This window comes from Kalmanozyma brasiliensis (assembly GCF_000497045.1).
Source record: "Kalmanozyma brasiliensis GHG001 unplaced genomic scaffold PSEUBRA_SCAF5, whole genome shotgun sequence".
NCBI classification, from domain to species: domain Eukaryota; kingdom Fungi; phylum Basidiomycota; class Ustilaginomycetes; order Ustilaginales; genus Kalmanozyma; species Kalmanozyma brasiliensis.
In genome coordinates, this window is record NW_015961988.1 from 208,655 (window position 1) to 225,850 (window position 17,196).

At 59.6% G+C, this 17,196-nt stretch overlaps 7 protein-coding genes across 7 annotated transcripts; 3 read left to right on the forward strand and 4 right to left on the reverse strand.

Moving 5' to 3' along the window:
* Positions 1–35: 35 nt before the first annotated feature.
* On the forward strand, positions 36–2,297 carry PSEUBRA_005135 (SMI1/KNR4 like domain protein; the record flags this gene model as incomplete). The annotated part of the gene is made up of 1 exon (XM_016438588.2): positions 36–2,297. One exon carries the CDS (start codon positions 36–38, stop codon positions 2,295–2,297), a length of 2,262 nt encoding a protein of 753 aa, XP_016290443.2.
* Positions 2,298–2,545: 248 nt separating this feature from the next.
* PSEUBRA_005136 (Zinc finger protein) lies at positions 2,546–2,941 on the reverse strand (the record flags this gene model as incomplete). The annotated part of the gene is made up of 3 exons (XM_016438609.1): positions 2,546–2,581; positions 2,664–2,835; positions 2,925–2,941. The coding sequence occupies 3 exons, from the start codon at positions 2,939–2,941 to the stop codon at positions 2,546–2,548; spliced, it is 225 nt and encodes a 74-aa protein (XP_016290444.1).
* Positions 2,942–3,240: 299 nt separating this feature from the next.
* Positions 3,241–5,247, forward strand: PSEUBRA_005137 (GPI transamidase component PIG-T; the record flags this gene model as incomplete). Its single annotated transcript, XM_016438590.1, has 1 exon — positions 3,241–5,247. One exon carries the CDS (start codon positions 3,241–3,243, stop codon positions 5,245–5,247), a length of 2,007 nt encoding a protein of 668 aa, XP_016290445.1.
* Positions 5,248–5,592: 345 nt separating this feature from the next.
* Positions 5,593–9,789, reverse strand: PSEUBRA_005138 (Ferric reductase transmembrane component-like domain protein; the record flags this gene model as incomplete). Its single annotated transcript, XM_059465532.1, has 1 exon — positions 5,593–9,789. One exon carries the CDS (start codon positions 9,787–9,789, stop codon positions 5,593–5,595), a length of 4,197 nt encoding a protein of 1,398 aa, XP_059320412.1.
* A 1,418-nt stretch (positions 9,790–11,207) lies between these two features.
* On the reverse strand, positions 11,208–12,446 carry PSEUBRA_005139 (Peptidase A22B, signal peptide peptidase; the record flags this gene model as incomplete). The annotated part of the gene is made up of 1 exon (XM_016438605.1): positions 11,208–12,446. The coding sequence occupies one exon, from the start codon at positions 12,444–12,446 to the stop codon at positions 11,208–11,210; it is 1,239 nt and encodes a 412-aa protein (XP_016290447.1).
* Positions 12,447–13,621: 1,175 nt separating this feature from the next.
* PSEUBRA_005140 (Heat shock protein DnaJ, cysteine-rich domain protein) lies at positions 13,622–14,848 on the forward strand (the record flags this gene model as incomplete). Its single annotated transcript, XM_016438589.1, has 1 exon — positions 13,622–14,848. The coding sequence occupies one exon, from the start codon at positions 13,622–13,624 to the stop codon at positions 14,846–14,848; it is 1,227 nt and encodes a 408-aa protein (XP_016290448.1).
* Positions 14,849–14,963: 115 nt separating this feature from the next.
* PSEUBRA_005141 (Transcription factor IIIC, putative zinc-finger) lies at positions 14,964–17,150 on the reverse strand (the record flags this gene model as incomplete). Its single annotated transcript, XM_059465533.1, has 1 exon — positions 14,964–17,150. The coding sequence occupies one exon, from the start codon at positions 17,148–17,150 to the stop codon at positions 14,964–14,966; it is 2,187 nt and encodes a 728-aa protein (XP_059321614.1).
* Between the last annotated feature and the right edge of the window lie 46 nt (positions 17,151–17,196).

Consider the following 17,196-nt stretch of genomic DNA (forward strand, 5'->3'; position numbering starts at 1 on the left):
TTCCTCCCCATCCTCGACACGACTGAGCCTCCTCTATGATCGCTCAGCAGCGACCCACGCCGGCCATGTCAGGATCTTCGTTCTTTTCGCAGATCTCCTCCTTCTTTGGAGGAAACGCAGACCAACCCTCTCGATCCAGCTCCACCCGTCGCACCACCGCCTTTGGCTCCGGCTTCAGCTCCTCGCCTCGTCGCGGTCCTCCCCAGGCTCTCGACCCCAACGCGTGGTCCCTCCCTTACAGCAACAGCAATACCATCCCTGCCTCGCCCGCCTACACCACCGATGGCGTCGCTTCACCCAGAGACGGCGCATACCCTCCGGCCTCAGGCATCGCTCGCGCTTCTTCACCCTACGGCAACGAGCACGTCTCGGCCGTCTCCACCAGCTCCGTAGCCGAGTTCAGCAACATGTACCCTGCAGCTTCCACCTCGACCCTGGTCCCCGGCAGCGCCAGCCGTTCCGTCAGCGTGTCCACCGGCGGCTCTGCCGCCACCACCGCATATCCGCCCGTCCGTCAAACCTGGGGTCGTATCCGCAAGTGGTGCCACAAGAACTACCCCGAGATCTCGGACACGCTCAATTGGCCCTGCACCAACGACGCGCTCGACGAGCTCGAGATGACCATTGGCTACGCACTGCCCACGTGCGTGCGCGAATCGTACCTCACCTACGACGGACAGGAGCTCGAGTCCAACCAGTCGTGCCAGGACGGGCTCTTCTTCGGCGCCGCGCTGCTCAGCCTCGAACAGGTGGCGCAGGAGTGGAAGTTCTGGCGTGCGGTGGATGAGGATCCGGAGACGGCGGCTAATCCGCAGGTGCGCAACCTCATGGCGAGTTGCCCGCACAAGTGGGTGCGCGCCGAGTACTCGTGCCGCGGCTGGATCCCTCTTATCACGGACCATGCGGGTAATTATATTGGGGTGGATCTCAGCCCGCATCCTGCAGGAGGCGGATCGGCGGGACAGGTGATTCTGTTTGGCAGAGACTTTGACACCAAGGTGGTGTGCTGGAAGGGCGAGGGTGCCGGTGGATGGGGAAGATTCCTCCAGACGTTTGCGGACGAGCTCGAGACGGGTGAGTTCTGGACGCTCGAGGAATTGGGAGCTGGCAGCGAAGATGAAGAGGACATGATCGGCTACGAGAGCTACTTCAGTGGTGGTGCGGGTGCTGGACAGGGAGGGGGCGATCGTGGAGGCGAAGGTTCAGCGAGCTTCCGACTTGCTGGCGAATACAAGGGCTGGCCTGTTCTGGAAGCATGGGCGGACCGTTCGGTGCGGTTGTGGGAATCCGTCGGTCTCGCCCCCGGCAAGCCGGTCGGCAATCCGCATCAGCAACCGCAGCCTCAGCCGCAATCGGTCGTCGACGCACGGTCTCACCGACTATCGATGCTCGAGGGCGAAGCGGACATGCAACCGGCTTTGCGTACTGTCGACGAGAATGGCGAGGCGATCGACGCCGAGGGCAGCGGCGTCCATCGCGCCCCAATAGCCGTCGGCAAGGAAGAGGAGGGCGAAGTGTCGGTGGATGGACCCGCCCACCCTCTCGCGGACAGCTCGCTGGCTGGCGATACGAGCGAGGAGGTGCTCATTGCTGCTGCGGATGGTGACGCCTCGACCTCAACGGCAAACGGAAACGGCAGCGTCACCGATGTCAATCTCACTCCCACCAACAGCATGCGTCGCACATCGGGGATGCTCTCCCCGCCGCAACCCGAAACCAAGGCATCGATGCGCAAGCAAAAGCAACGCGAAGAAGGATGGGGATCGCCCATGCTGGGATCGACATCGCCTGTAGTAGGTCAACAGCAGCAGCGTCGACCGACGCGACCCGCGCCCGCTCCCGCGCCCATGCTCGATCTGCCCACGCTCGAGGACGTGAAAGCGATCCAAGCCGCGGCGCTCGCCAACGACGGCAAGTCGCACAGCGTCCAATTCGACGCGCACGCCCAAGGTCGAAGCTCGTTCAGCAATCTCGGCTTCCGCGATCTCGCCGGCAAGCGGGCCGTCCCCAACGGAAACGGCATCATCGGCAGCCCCAACGGTCAACCCGAACGGTCGGAGAGCGTCGAACTCGAAACGCGCGCTAGCGCGGAGAATCGCAGTGCGTACATTGTCGGTCAGCGCGGGAGAGCGCGCGGGCTGGGGCTGGACGAGGTGGACGTCACGGCTCAGGCGTTGGGCGGGATGAATGTGAGCGTGCCAGGCACGCCCAAGTTGATCGATGCCAATTCGGCACCTGGCTCGCCCGCGTTCAGGGGTAGGTTGGGCGAGGCTGAGGTTCCTGCGGCTATTGCGTGAGTTGTCTGTTAGCAATGGACTCTTTCTTTTCATCGAAGGCGAGCTAAAGTGTGTGTGGATGGCTGAGAGCGATTCAGTGTGCGAAACGGTTGTGTTGAGGGTCAAGCGTGGTGTGATCCAGTCGAGTCGAGTTGCTGTGCAAGAAGGTCGTCTTCAATGTCATCCGATGTGACACGCAATGGAGCTCGAACGAATGGTATTGAGATGCGTGCAAAGGTACGTGACAAATCGACCTGGCTGATCAAGCATCACTTGCCGTGGTCGGGAAAGCACTCTGCAAGGGTCTGTTTCACATCCAACAACACAAATGTCAGCGCTCTCTTCTCCCTCATCCCTACGACCCTTCATCCGGGGGGGGATACGCACCTTGTTGTGTCGGTCAGCAGCATGCTGTATCAGCGCGGGCTCACGCACCGTCAGCAGAAAAGTCTGACGACAGGTCATGCACATGACGTTCTTAGCGGCCTCGTTGACCTTTTTCTGCGACTTGGCCTCTCCGCCGGCCGCCTTGGCGTTGCGCTCCCGTTTCTGTTGCGCCCTGTAACAGGCAGGAAAGGAGAGATCGAGACAGATCCTGTCAGTAAGGGAGAGCTCGAGAAGGGTCACAAGGTGACCGGGAAGACTCACTTTGCTCCGTTACCCATGCTTGCGATGTACGATCAGTGGGAGGGTTGAGAAGATGGTGGTGGAAGAGTGTGTCGTGTGTCTGAAAGTTTCCAAAAAGTCAAGGGAGAGATCCACGTTTTTGGCTAAAGACCCTGAACCCTTTAACGAATTCTGGCCGAGCTGAAGAACGTGAGATTGGCGACGTAACAGCTTTGTGCCAAAAACCGCGCACCAAGTGTTGGTCTCCCGACGCACAATCCACCCCTCTATCCGTCCACCTTGGCACCTGCTCTCGTCCTCCATCACAGCGGTGAGCTCCCAGCAGCTCGTAGACACGATGGCAGAAGGCAGCACAATCCCATCATGGCGACCATCTCGTCGTCGAACCAAGCGACGCACGCTCGTCCTCCTCACCCTCTCCCTACTGGCAACCATCCTGGCACCCACCTCCACCGCCTCCTCTTCTCCCGACGCAACACCCGTCGAAACCCTGCACGAATCGCTCCTCCTCAAACCGCTCCCCGACGGTCGACTCCTCTCGACATTCACCTTCGCCCTCCACACCACCTCTTCCTCCATCTCCTCCTTCCGCCTGTTGCCACGAGCGCTGTTGGCGCCGATCGCGCACTACGGCGCGTCCGAGGTCCATCTAGCGCTCAACTCGGGTCGGTGGAGGTACGATTCCTGGGGTTCGCCGCTCACCATCCTTTCTTCTCGTCGGACCTACCTCGATCCCCGTTCGCCCCTTCGGCTGGGGGAGGAGAGCGTCGGCGTGGGTGCGGAGCTCCGAGCTACATTCGACAATTCTACGTCTGGCTGGTCCGGATTAACTAGCGCACTAGCCGGGTTGTTCTGCACCTCGCTCGATGCGTTGGACGAAAAACATACGGTGGCACCCCACCACACGGGGCCGAGCACTCTGCATGCCATGTTGCCAGGGGAAAACGTGTGCACCGAAAACCTCACGCCCTTCCTCAAGCTGCTTCCGTGCAAGCAATCCGCCGGACTCGCAACGTTGCTCAACCCGACCAAACTCTTCGGCGCCGCATTCCACGGGTTGGCCGTTCATGTGGAGCAAAAGGACGGGTGGAAGGTGGAGTTGACCTTCAGTGCAGTGTTCCAACCGGCGGTGACGCGCGATGTGAGCAAACGCGATTGGAGCATGAGCTCAGTGTTCGGGCGGTCGTTGGAATCGACCTGTCCGTTGGCCGAGACAAGTATCGTGCGACTGCTCAAACCGGTCGATGGGGCGAGGTTCGATGTTGAGCCCCTGCCCGGCTTCTCGGTGTGCGCGAGACCCGGCGGCGAGTGCGCTGAAGCGAAGCTCTTTCCTGTGTTGGACGAGGTGGATGAGGTGACGGACGAGTTGGCCGCTTCGAGATTGCTGGCGTTTGAGACGGAGGCCGAGGGCGAGGCGTACGAGGCGAGACTCAGGGAGCGGTGGGCCCACCAGCTGCGGGTGGATGGCGAGTATCTCTACAACCTCCCCAGCGCGCTTGCCGAGGGGAGTTTGGATGTGGCGATGAGGTGGCCGCACGAAGTACGTTTTATCTATCCGCGCAACATCACGTCCACCGCGCTAGGCGTGGAGCGGACACTCCTCGGCAGCGGGCAGGAACGAACGACATTGCAGGTGGTCTTTACCAACAACGACGTGGTCCCTCAGCGAATACTGTGGTTCGAGACGCTGGGTTACTTTGTCAAGCCCTACCTGCACACCCTGTCTCCCACGGTGACCTTCCTCCCCGACCCCCCTTCGGGTCTCCTCCGCAGCGAGGCGGATGTGGGGGACCCGGTAGAGGAGGTGCTCTACCAGCCAACACGCGGGGCGAGAGTCTCGAGGAAGCCGTTTGTGCTGGAAACAACGTTGCGGTTGCCCGCGCGGAGTCGCGTCGTGGTGACGCTGGAGCTGAGGAAGGTGTTTGTCGAGTATAGTCGACATCCGCCGGATGCGCATCGGGGGTTTGATCTGAATGGGGCGGTGGTGGTGCCGTTGGCGCCGGTGGATCCGAGGGAGGAGGTGGTAGCCAAGGAGAGGGCGAAGCAGCGCCGACGCACGGGGACGAATCGCATCGCGCCCGCAACGCGAATGGGCTGGAAGGAGCAACTGCTGCACTTCCTCCAACAGCAACGACAGCAGCAGGAAGAGGTACCAGAGGAACGAAGGTGGGTAGTAAGCAAGAGTCAGTCGAGAATCTACACCCTGCCCAGGCTGGTCGAGTTGGCCACCCCCGACTTCTCGTTCGTCTACACCAACATCATCTTCACCAGCACGGTCATCGCGTTGTTCTTCGGCAGCACGTTGAACACCCTCCTGCGGACGTTTACGGATTTTGTACTTTAGGCAAGCGGTTGGACGCCATCGAGCAGACTCAGACTGCAGTGTAAGGTGCGAAGGCCCATGGAGCTCCTGCGATCGACCCGGGACCGCGATGCTCCTCGAGAAACATGAGCAATGTCTTCTGCCGACGCTCGGCAGCGCACGGAGATTCGACGCGAGTCAGCGACTCACAGGCAGAACAGAGAAGGATGGGAGATGCAAGTGGGAGCTGGCCATCAGCCGAGGCAGAGCCTCCAGCGGGACGTGAGATGTGCAGCTGATGCCAAACCACTCAGCAGCACACACCGAGAATGTGAGATGTCCATATAATATGTTTGAGTTGCAATACTACAGATCCATGACACGAGTCTATCCTCCCCACTCGAAGCATTCGCTGACCACATTCACAATGCCCCTCGTGTCGCCCTTGCGCACCTTGGTCGGGTCGATCTGCTTGCTGACGATGCTCCTGAGCACCACGTCCAACGACTTGGGACCGCATCCAGCCACGAGGGTGCGGCCTTGGCTTCGATCGACTTCCTGTCGGATGATGCGGTCGAGCTTGGGATGGCCCGGTTGTGCGAGCTCGGCGACGACGCGCAGGTCGAGGTCCTCTTCGGCGTCGAGGTCGATCGGTGCATCGTCCATAGGTGACTTTGGCGACGGCGCTGGGGCAACGGCCGTGTTGAGCAGGTTGAGCGTCGACGAGCCCGCCTTCTGCCGCGAAATGGTGTCGGTCTCGTCGGCGTCGAGGAAGCTGTTGCGGAGAGGATACTCGCTGCCGTACGGTGTGCCGAGCGGGGATGGTGACATGCGCGGCGTGCTGGCCCTTGAAGCGGATCCGAACGGCGGTGGTGGAACCAGGTCGTTGTTCGCCGACCCGGGACGAGATGGGCTCGGCGAGGCGAAAGCGGACAGTGGCCCGAGACCCGATCCCGGTGGGCTGTGGGGCATCGCCAGGCCAGCCGAGTTCGGGGGCGATAGATGCCTCCTGTCGCCAGCAGCACCTTGCCCTTGGTGCCGGTAGGGATCTCGTTGCTCCGGGCTCCAGGCGTGCCCTCCGAATCCATCTCCCCCATACATCCTCCCGCCGCCTTCTCTGGAATCGGCGAGATCCTGCTCCGCCGCGTATTGCGGTCGCGAATAGTTGGGCGCGCCGAGGTGGCTCCGTGCCCTGCTGGACAGCGAAGGACCGTCCGATGGTCTTTGCTCCGGCTCGTACGGCTGTTGTGGCTTGCGAAGGCCGTGACGCTCCTCGTACATGGCTCGCTGCGCTTCCATGGCCTGCTCATCCCGATTCAACTCGACATTGGCCTGCTTGGCGCCTCGCCCACCTTTGCGTTTGACCGTGTTGCGTCGTGTTTTCGCACGTCGCAGCTTGCCCTCGTTTCGGATGCGCTTGTTCATCTCTTCCTCCACGGCTGTGGGTGCGCTCTGGTCTTCACCGTCGAAGTGGGTCAGATCGTAGGCCGTAATGTCGTATTCCTCCTGCTCGGGCCCTTCCGTGAATCGGGCAGCGTTGCTGTACACGTCAGCGCTTGACGTCGTACCACTGATGGACCCTGGAGCGCCGTGGTGGCTGTATTCGTTCACATCGGATTTGTAGGTGCTGAACGTGTGGCTGCGTCCTCCGGCGGATCCGCTTCTCGGCCCTTGCGGCAGGGCTGAATGGTGGTTGAAGTGCGTCACGTAGAGATCGACCTGAAGCTGCTCTGGCGGCACCATCTCGATGCATCTCCTCAACGCGGCCGCCACCCATTGCAGATGCGAAAACTCGCGCACAATCCACACGAAGCGCACCCTCTGCGTCAAGAACTTCTTGCCTCCCTTGCCACCCTTGCCGAGCGTCACGGCGCCCACCATGCACGCGCACAGGTGCTCGAGGACAGACATGCCGAAGCTGACCCCCGATCCACCGCAGATGATGACGATGCTCGAGTGGATGCCCCAGTGCGTTCGGTCCGACGAGCCGTAGGGACCATCGACGATGGCGCGGATGTGCACGCCTGTTGTGTCTTTGCCGAGCGTAGGCACCATCGCCGTGCCAGGCATGCCGTACATGCTCGCACCTTGGTGGGCATCCGCAGCCGCTTGGATCTGCATCTGTCGCTTCTTGGCCACAAAGTTCCACAGCTGACGAGTGAAACCGTGTCGACATCGCACGAGCAAGACCATAGTGCGCTCTTCCCCCTTGGCCTTTTGCGCGTGGGCGAGACCCTTCTCGGTGTCTGCATCGACGAATTGAGTGGCGACGGGAAAGTCGGCGTCGTGGGCAGATGCGATGGTGAAAGGATGCGATTCCCAGAAGCGCACGTTGGGCATGTTGAGGTAGACCCACTGCCCTGGTTTCCACGACATCTTGTTGGGTGTACGTAACGTCAGTCGCAGCGTTTTGCCCGGCAGCAGCTGAACAAAGGCAAAGCCGGGGCGGATGACAGCAGCCACATCCGCCGACATGGCAGGGCGCGGTCTGAGCTGGCGCGGCATCGAGCCGGACATGACGCTGAACATGGTCGATGGGCGGGCCGCGAGCGCTGCAGAGGAATCGTTGCGCGATCGACCGCTCAAGGGCGGGTAGGTCGAGCCTGGCACCGACAAGGGTTGCTGTTGTGCAGAGTCGAACGAGTCTTGCAGCGAGTACTTGACGTCAGCACCTGAGTGCCTCGCGTACTGTTGTGGCAGTGGAGGCAGGGCCTCTATGGGTGGTGGCGGATAGAAGTCGGCATTGGATGGCTGCGAGGAAGGAATGTAGTCCTCGAGCAAGTCGTTGACTGGGTCGTATCGAGCACTGAGACGAGTGACCCTCCTTTCCAGAGGCATTGATTTGCGCTCGGGACTGGACTCGCTAGGCTCCTCGAGGGGATGTGCTGCACCTATTGTCGTGAACTGCTTTCCGAAACTGTCGTCGTGCATGGGAGGACTCGATCTCTTGCGGCTTTCGTTGTCTGCGAGGGAGCCTATGAGCGTATGCTCGTTCTCGGAACTACGGCTCGATTGGGGTGGATATTTGAAAGACGAAGCCGAGCTCACATCGGTTCGGTCCCCTCGCGTGGATCCGTCCAAGGTAGTCGGCGGGCGGTCGGCGGGGTGATAGAAGCCGTCGCCTCGATCTTGCCCCATTTGCTGATGCTGTGAGCCGTTTTGATGAGGACGTGAGATAAAGTGCTGCTGCTGCGGTACAAATTGCTGATGCTGATGCTGTTGCTGATGCTGCGGTCCGAAAGACTCGCTGTAGTACGCGGGCCGTTGCTGAAGATGCTGCTGCTGTTGCTGATGGTGCGGCGGCGGCGGTGTCGGTCGTTGCATGTAGCGCTGAGATCCCTCGGACCAATTTCCAGATTGAGAATGTGACATCTGTGGCTTGGATGTGACGGCGAATTGAGGCTTGCGACCGGCAAAGCCGAGACCGTTGATCCATGCCACCTTGAGAGCCCTGGTGAGACGCTCTGCGACCCACCAGGCGAGCGGAATGTACATCCACTGTGCGAGCGGAGGGTGATGGAGCATGGCGGTGATGATGAAGCCGGCAACGGTGACGACATGCGCAATGTAGAACCACTCGTAGAAGCGATTTCGAATGGGACCGATGGAGAGGACGATCATAGCCGTGAGGAAGCCGTACGAGACCCATCCCCAGCGGAACTTGGTCCACATAAAGACAAAAGTCCAGACTGGCTCGCCGATGCGCGTGTCGACATTGAGCTGAATGCACCAGGTGACGAGATGGGCGGTGCCGAAAAGCCAGATGATCCTGCCGCCCCACTTGTGCAAGAAGGAAAGTCGATCGAAGCCGTAGCCGCCAAAGAAGCGCGTCGAGAGCAGCGCAAAGGGCACCTGCTTGAGCGCCATGATGAGGACGATGGGCACGAGACCCATGGTGATGTCGCCGGTACGGTCGCCCGAAGTCCACCAAGTGCGATAGGGCAAGGTGCGGTAGGGCGGATAGGTCGAGACGGAAGGGTACGAGCCCTGGCCCCATTGGACTCGCTTGTGCAGCGTCTGGATCGCGCGGCGAGAGAGGCCGACCATGTTGGTGGTCTGCGGTGGCCAGCTTTCGGCAAAGTTGAAGACGCCGACGCTGGGACTGATAAAGTCGGCGCCGACCAGCGTCAAGACGATGGGTACGGCCAGCATAAAGAAAAGCAGCACGACTCGGCCAAAGCTGGGAAAGGTGAAGATCTGTCGATGTGCTAGGGGTGCATAGGCGCGAACGAAGCCCTTGCTGTCCTTGGTGATGGGATTGCCGTGGATGTCAACGCGCTTGCCCACCTTGTAGACACGGTTCTTGGTGGCCCATCGTTTCCAGAGGGCGCCAATGTAGGTTCTTTCGCCGACACCGAGCATGTGGAACGACCCGAGGACGAGGCAGACGGCGATGGTGATGAACCACAAGAGGTAGACGTATCGATAGGAGGTGGCGGGTAGCATGTGGGCGGTGAAGTAGCCCTGGAGGTATTGGTACTTGAGTTGGTCGGGATCGAAGCAGGAGCCGGAGCAGCCACGGTCCGAGCCCGAGCCTGAGCCCGGAGTGACGCCGGGCGAATAGCCAGGCGAGTAGGACGACATGGTGACCAGCGGCGTGAGGTGGAAGGGTGAAGACGCAAGCCTGCTGTAAGGTCGATTACGGATCCGATGTGAGATACATTGAGGAGAAGTGGAGTTCCGAATGAGAGCGAAGACGAGTTGTAGATCAAAGCGTGTCCATGGGAGTCAGGCCAGCTTGGCTGTTGAGAGAGGCTCGACTGTTGTCTGGGCGGTCAGAGGGGCGACAATGAGTGAGTGAGAGGGACACGGCAAGCTGCGCGCGTTGGTGCGAAAGAGCGTGCTGATGCGTGAGCTGCGGGCCGGAAGTAGAAAGCAGCGTGTGCGCAGGTGCGTGGTGAAGCAGTTCGTGTTGGTCGCAGATGGCGGTCGTACCGAATGACAAGGTGATGATGATGGAAAGAGAGGAGGCCGGGCGTAGCGGTGGAGGAGTATCACTCGAGTCTGCGTGTAGATTGCCGCAAAACGGCGACTAAGTCGACGAGTCGGAAGAGCAGCGAGTCGGCGTGGCCAGCTTAGTCAGGGCAGACGCAAGCTGTTCGATTCAAGCTGTGATTGTTCTCGAGAGAGTGTGTGTGTGCGTGACAATGGGAAGGAAGCATGTCAAAGTCGGAAGCAGCCCGAGCCGTAGCCAAGAGAATCGCGAAAGAGGCTCATCAGCGTGGTCGGCTCCATGCCGAGCTCGTCCCAAAAAGTTGACTGTGGCCGAGGCGCTTGGCACTGTGACTTCGGACTGGGCTCTGATGCGCTGTCGAGAGGTGACGCGCCAAAAATTTCCCTTTAGAAACCCCTGCCAAGCCCACGGCGAGCCAGACGCGCTCTGCTCTCAACGTGCAGATGAGTTCATATTGTTCAGCCCAAGTCACAGTTCATGTGTCTGACGGTCGCGGGCGCTTGCTGTGGGCTGCTGCGAACGGCGAAGTCCGTCCGTCACGCAGCACCGACGTTCGGGATCCTCTTCGAAGCCGTGCTGCTCCGTGGACGTCCTGCTGCTCTGCTCGAACTGTCTTCTCTGCGGATAGCGCACTGAATAGCCACGGCCGGGTCATCTTGAGATCGCACGGAAGGATATGCACCTCTGCAGATTTGTGCTTTTGCGAGCACAAGGTCAAGCTCGACCGGCGCCAGTTCTGCCACATGACTCCGAGCAAGATGCTGCATTGCATTGCCGCAGCGGTCCGTGATTCCGCGAGGCCTCTCAAGCTCGTCAGCAGCTGTGCTCTGACTGCTGCGAGACAGGCGCCGACGCATCGGCGAATTTTTCAGGTGGCTCAAAAGAGAGGTACGCGAGCAGCAAGCCGGCAGATCCTCTTCTGGATCCCGTCACGCGTCTCGCCGGGTTCTTTTGGCCGCCTCGGAAATCACGCTTTACTACAGTCGTCGGCTCTGCATGTATCGAGCTTCATTGCCATAGTTGGTGATTCGATCTACGATAGGACAGCTCACTCATTCTTGACCGCCGATCGACGGTTGGATCTTCTGGCGGTCTTCACATCCTTTCCGTTCTGGCCATCCTCCTTCTTAGCCTGTTCCTTCTTATTCTCGTCCTTGTCCTCTTCCTCGCCGTCGGTCCAGTTCCACACCTGCTTGAACTCGCCGCGAAGAGCAGCAGTCAAGAAGACAGCACCCGTACAAGCTGGGCTGAGATACAGCAGCGCGGGTTGAGCAGCCTTGAAGAAGTGCATCACGCCCATCGTCGTAGCCAGGCCTGCCACGTACGCCACCAGCGTAGCCGTAAAGTATGGCTTGCTCCAGCGCGTGTACGACTTGGTGAAGCTCACCGACGGCTTGGCCTCGCTTGCGACCAGCTGATCGTACCGCAGTGCCAGCGCGACAAAGATGCCAGGGATCACAATGTCGCCCAGACCCAGCATGGTAAATTGCAGCTTGGGCAGCGCCTCTCGAGCTTGAAGCGCGACGACCGCCTCGATGATGTTTTTGGGCCAAACAATCTTGATGGGCGCATCGAAGTTGCGCGCCACCGACACCATGACGGGTGTAGCAAACACCCAAAAGATATCGTACACGAACAAGCCTCCGAGCATGATGGCGCCCGTGCGGAACGAGTCGAGCGACATGAGCGCGATGGCGTTGAGCGAAAGCGACAGAGCGAGCAGGTTGCTGATGATCCAGTTCTTGGTCACGAGGTACACTCCAACCAGCAGAGCGGACACGGCAACCAGAGCCACGTCGACCGTGGTGAACGAGAGCTTGAAGATGCGCCCTTGCCCGCGTTGGTCGAGAGAGAGTCGGAAGTTGGGCAGCTTCTTCCACAGCTCGCGACCGACTACACCGCGAGTGAAGGACACCAGCGCCTGACTGAGAGCGAGACAGCCGACAAAGCCAAAGTAGAAGCTGAGCAGGAAGTTGACGTACTTCTTGTTGAGGTACTTGAAGATGAGGAAGAGGCCGAAAAGGACAGCCGAACCCATGATCGGAAACCACATGGCATCCGACGAGGTCACCTTCTCTATCACATCGTCGTCCTCCGAGTCCGAGTCCGAGTCGCTGTCAGAGTCGTCCGAATCGTCGCCATACCTGCGCTTCTGCTTGGCAGCTTTGAGGAGGTCTCGTGTCGTCTTGGGAGTCTTGAGAGACGAATACGAGCCAAAGTAGATGGGAGCAACGGCACCAGCCATGAGCACTCCGTAGGCGATGAAGAGATCGCGATCGTTCGACATACTTGCGAGTCGAATCGAGTAGGTGTGTAAGGATGATGATGTACGCAAGAGTCGCCAGGGTCGGAGGAGGCGTTGTGTGTAGGTCGCCTGGGTCAGAGCGTGGGAACGCTACGTGTTAAATGAAGCCGAACCGTGGGAATAATCTCGTCGATTCAATCTGCGACGGGGCCGAGTCTTCGATAGAGCAGTAGGGAGTCGTAGTGATATGGGATCGATACGAGCAGCCTTGACGCTCGATGCCGCTGTCAAGAGTCAGGTGAAAGTACGACGCTAAAGAGAAAGTGTTGGACTCCTGACAGGGTCTTGAGCACCGAGGCCTCTTCAGAAGAAAGTGACACGTCGAGGCTGCATTTGGCGCGTAGAACGCCGAGATTCGAAATCGCAGTCTAACACTTGAGCTTCGAATATTTGGAATCGGGAATCGGGTTCCATGAAGCGCGAAATCTCAGGCTTGCGAAGCGTGAGAAACAAAGAAAGCGCTGGAAAGGCGCCCTCAAGCGAGATGGAAGCCTTTGGAAGGTTGATTCACTCAAGCTCAGCACATCTAATATCCGGCGCCCAACGCGGTGCAACCTTGAGCTCAGCTTCGTCACCAGGGCGGTGGGCTCGAGCTTAGAGGCGACTGTTGATGGGCACACCTCATGTCAACGCTGGCATCATCGATAGTCCTGACAGGTTAAGTGTCTTCGAAGAGAGCTCTCTGCTGGACACTCAGCGCGGTGACTTGCGTGGCGGGAAACTTTTTTTCTTTTTTTTAGATTTTATTCAGGAATTTGTTTGGTGGCCGCCTTGAGAAGTTCTTGGTGGGAGCGGTATCTGTGCGTGTGTGTGTTCCTTCAGCGTTCTGGAAATTTCAGGCAGCTGCTGCGCTTCCGCGCTTGGTGTGTGATTTCGTGAGAGTGTCGCTCGACAACGCATTTCAAGATTGTTGCTCTTCCTCCCTTTCTTCATCCCTCAACTCACCACCACTCACCTAGCGGACGTTCTCATTGCGGCTCATCGCATACGTTCAGGCTCATCACTGTCAAAGCAAAGCTCCACTTTTGGACACTTGCACCTTCGTCACGGTCCTCGATTCGGCTTCCGATCTCGACGCTCATCGTCCGCCGCTCCCGCACCCTCTCAACGCAGGAACAATCGCAAGCACAGTTCCGCCCGCATAACAAACATCCATCATGGTCAAGGAGACCAAGTTCTACGACCTCCTCGAGGTCACGCCCGGCGCGTCCGAGGCCGAGCTCAAGAAGGCCTACCGCAAAAAGGCGCTCAAGGAGCACCCAGACAAGGGTGGTGATCCCGAAAAGTTCAAGGCCATCACCGCAGCATACGAGGTCCTGTCCGATTCGGACAAGCGCGACCTCTACGACCGCTTCGGCGAGCAGGGTCTCGAAGGCGGCGGAATGGGCGGCGGCATGGACCCGCAAGACCTCTTCTCGCAGCTGTTCGGTGGAGGTGGCGGCGGCTTCTTTGGCGGTGGAGGTGGACGCCCGCGCGGTCCTCGCAAGGGCAAAGACCTCGTCCACCGCGTCAAGGTCTCGCTGGAAGAGCTCTACGTGGGCAAGGTCACCAAGCTCGCGCTGCAGAAGCACGTGCTGTGCAAAAAGTGCGACGGTCGCGGCGGCAAGGAGGGCGCGGTCAAGACCTGCGGTGGTTGCAACGGTCAAGGTATTAAGGTCGTCCTCCGCCAATTGGGTCCCATGGTGCAGCAGATGCAGCAGACCTGCCCAGAGTGTCAAGGCCAGGGCGAGATCATCAACGCCAAGGACCGCTGCAAGGAGTGCAACGGCAAAAAGATCAACCAGGAGCGCAAGGTGCTCGAGGTGCGCATCGACAAGGGTATGGAGGATGGTCAGCAGATCACTTTCAAGGAAGAAGCGGATCAGGCGCCCAACACGATCCCAGGCGATGTGGTCATCGTTGTCGACGAGAAGCCGCACCCTCGTTTCAAGCGCAGGAAGAACGACCTGTTCATCGATGTCGAGGTGGATCTGCTGACCGCGCTCGGTGGTGGCAAGATCCTGATCGAGCATCTGGACGACAAGGCGCTCTCGGTCGAGATCCCTGCGGGCGAAGTGGTCAAGCCGGGCGACATCAAGGTCCTCCGTGGTCAGGGCATGCCCAGCTACCGTCACCACGAGATGGGCGACCTCTACGTCAACCTCAGCGTCGTCTTCCCCGAAAGCATCGACGTGGAGCACATCCCGCTGCTCGAAAAGGCGCTGCCACCACGCAAGGCGCTGCCAAAAACAAAGAAGGAGGTGGACGTCGAGGATGTGCAGATGGACGAGCTGGACGAGCGCGAGGCGCGCAACGTCAAGCCCAACGGCGCTGGTGGCCACCCCGGTATGGATGACGACGACGAGGAGGGCGGCGCTCAGGGCGTCAGCTGTGCTCAGCAGTAGACAGCTTCCCCCATTTTCCCATCGCAGTGTGTACATAAGATTCGCGCAGTCGCAATGACCCCCTAGTTTACATCCGTTTCAGGTTGAATGGGTGAAATGAGCGCATCGATGGCGGTTATCTAACAATCCACAACCCGCCGCAGTACAAACACTCTGCCGCAGCCTCGAGCAGTTCCTTCTGCCAAGCGCCCTCCGACCCTTCCGGAAGTCGCGCCTTGGCCCAGCAGCCCGAGCAGACGCGCACCTCGCGGTCCGAGATGGTGGCCAAGCTCACCGAGCAGCGAGGCCACACGTGGCCTCTGGAACACTTTGTCCAGCCGAGGTCTTGCCTCTGGTCGTCCCAGGAGAGTGTAAGCGGGGACTGGCACGCTGCGCACGTCTCGTCTGTTGGTGTTACTCCGGTAGTGTGCTGTGCTGCGTCCGGCAGCAAATTGAAGGCGGCGGTGAGGCGGGAGAGCAATCGTTGATTCTCGTCATCTGTGCTTGACCGCTGCGAGAGATCGGAGCGCCATCGATGGATCCATGATCTCAAGACGGAGGCTCGATACTGCTTTTTCAGGGTCTCCATTTGTGGCGCCTTATCCGAAAGCAGGTCGTCCAGACGGCACACCAGCAGGTACAGAAGCCGTTGCTGAGCTCCGTTGCTCGGATCGACGTGCGCACTAATCAATGTCCTCCAGCGCTCCTTCACTGCGGACAGAAGTTGATCGCGGAAGGCCGCCGGCTGCTGCGATGTGTGCAGGAGAGCCAGGATTATGCGCACCAGAAGATATGGCACGGTGCCCGCAGAGGCTCTCTGCAGCGCCTCGTCTAGCACCGCCGCCGGAGCGATCCTACCCGACTTGGCGATTTCAAGCTGGTATGAGATGGTGTCCGAGACGTCGTAGCCAAGAAAAGCGACTCGGTCATTCGTGCGGACTGCGCCCACAATAGAAGCAGCAGAGAGGCTGGAGCCAGACTCGGTCTCGTAGCCCAAGAAGGCTTGGTAGAGGTCGTGCTTGCGTTGTAAAGCCTCGGTTAGCGGTGGGTATCCTGTGAGCTTGGTCGGGTATATAGGAAGCACGTCCGTGCCTGCTGATTGCAAGGATATGTGGTACTCGCGAAGGTCTTGAAGGACGACCTTGACGCTCCTGCTGCTGTTGGAGATGTCGCAGATGCTGATGACTGGTGAATAAGGATCGAGTTTGCTGTCTGCCTCCGTATGCAGTGAGAGAGTCGCTGTCTGTCCGGTGCGTGCGTCGTGGGCGTGCACTCGCCCGATTGTTGCGTAGACAAAGAGATGACCATGCCAGTGCGCCGCCGTGATCTGACAATGATGGGACTGGACCGGCGTTGCCGTCGACAACAAGACCGAGACCTCCTCCCCTGTGACCTGAAGATCACACATTCGCACGCTGGACCCATCTTGGAATGCAATTCGTGCTCGTGCTTCGGCGCCCGTTGCCCGAACGTCCGTGGTCGCCGAGAGCTTCTCGATGCCCGTGTCGCTGACCGGTGTAGCAGAGATGAACTTGCAGAGGCCTGACACGGGAGCGCATTCCCAGATGACGATGTGGCCAGACCTGGTTCCAGCCACGATAAGGGGCGAGGCATGTTGGGTTTCCCCGTCACCGTTCTGAGCAGAAGCGTCCAAGTCGATGAACGTCGCAGACAGCACCTCTTTCGCCAATTGCTTCCTCCTTAGCAGCGCGCGTGGTTGAGAAAAGACCTGCTTTCCTGCACAGTCATTCTGGGCAGATTGTGGAACATCGAGCTGCGTCAAGTCGGCGGCCGGCCCAAGATCGAGAGCGTGGAACAGCTTCCAGTCGCCTGTCCAAGTATTGAGGGGTGCACCGAGAACGAAGAGGTCCAACTCGGAGGTGGTGGCCAGTATCAGGCAGCTTCCGTGCGGCCCCATGCCTGGGTTGGACCAGCTCGCCGAAGCCCACCTGGCGCTCTGAAAGCGCGCATCGACAGCGGAATGGTCCGACTCGAGGATGACGCGACTTCGTTCGGAGTGCTCGTTGTCAAGCAACGTTTTGATGTTGATCTGGGCGACCGAGTGAGGGAAGCCATCCTTCCAGTCTGGATGATACTCGACATCTTGAACACGGGCTTGTTTGGCGAGATCGATATGCAGACCGGTCAACGGGGATAAGATGATGAGAGCATCGTCTGTGACCACCAGAGCCTGTCCGAGAGCTGACCATTGGAGGTTGCCGAGAAGCTGCGATCCTGAAGAGAGAGCGATGGAACACGCCCGAATTCGTTCGCGATCTTCCGATGGCGGTACGTTGCGAGATGGACGTGCCTCGACTGTCATAGTTGCTACCTGTGCCGCAGCATGTCGAATGACTGAGCCTCTTCGA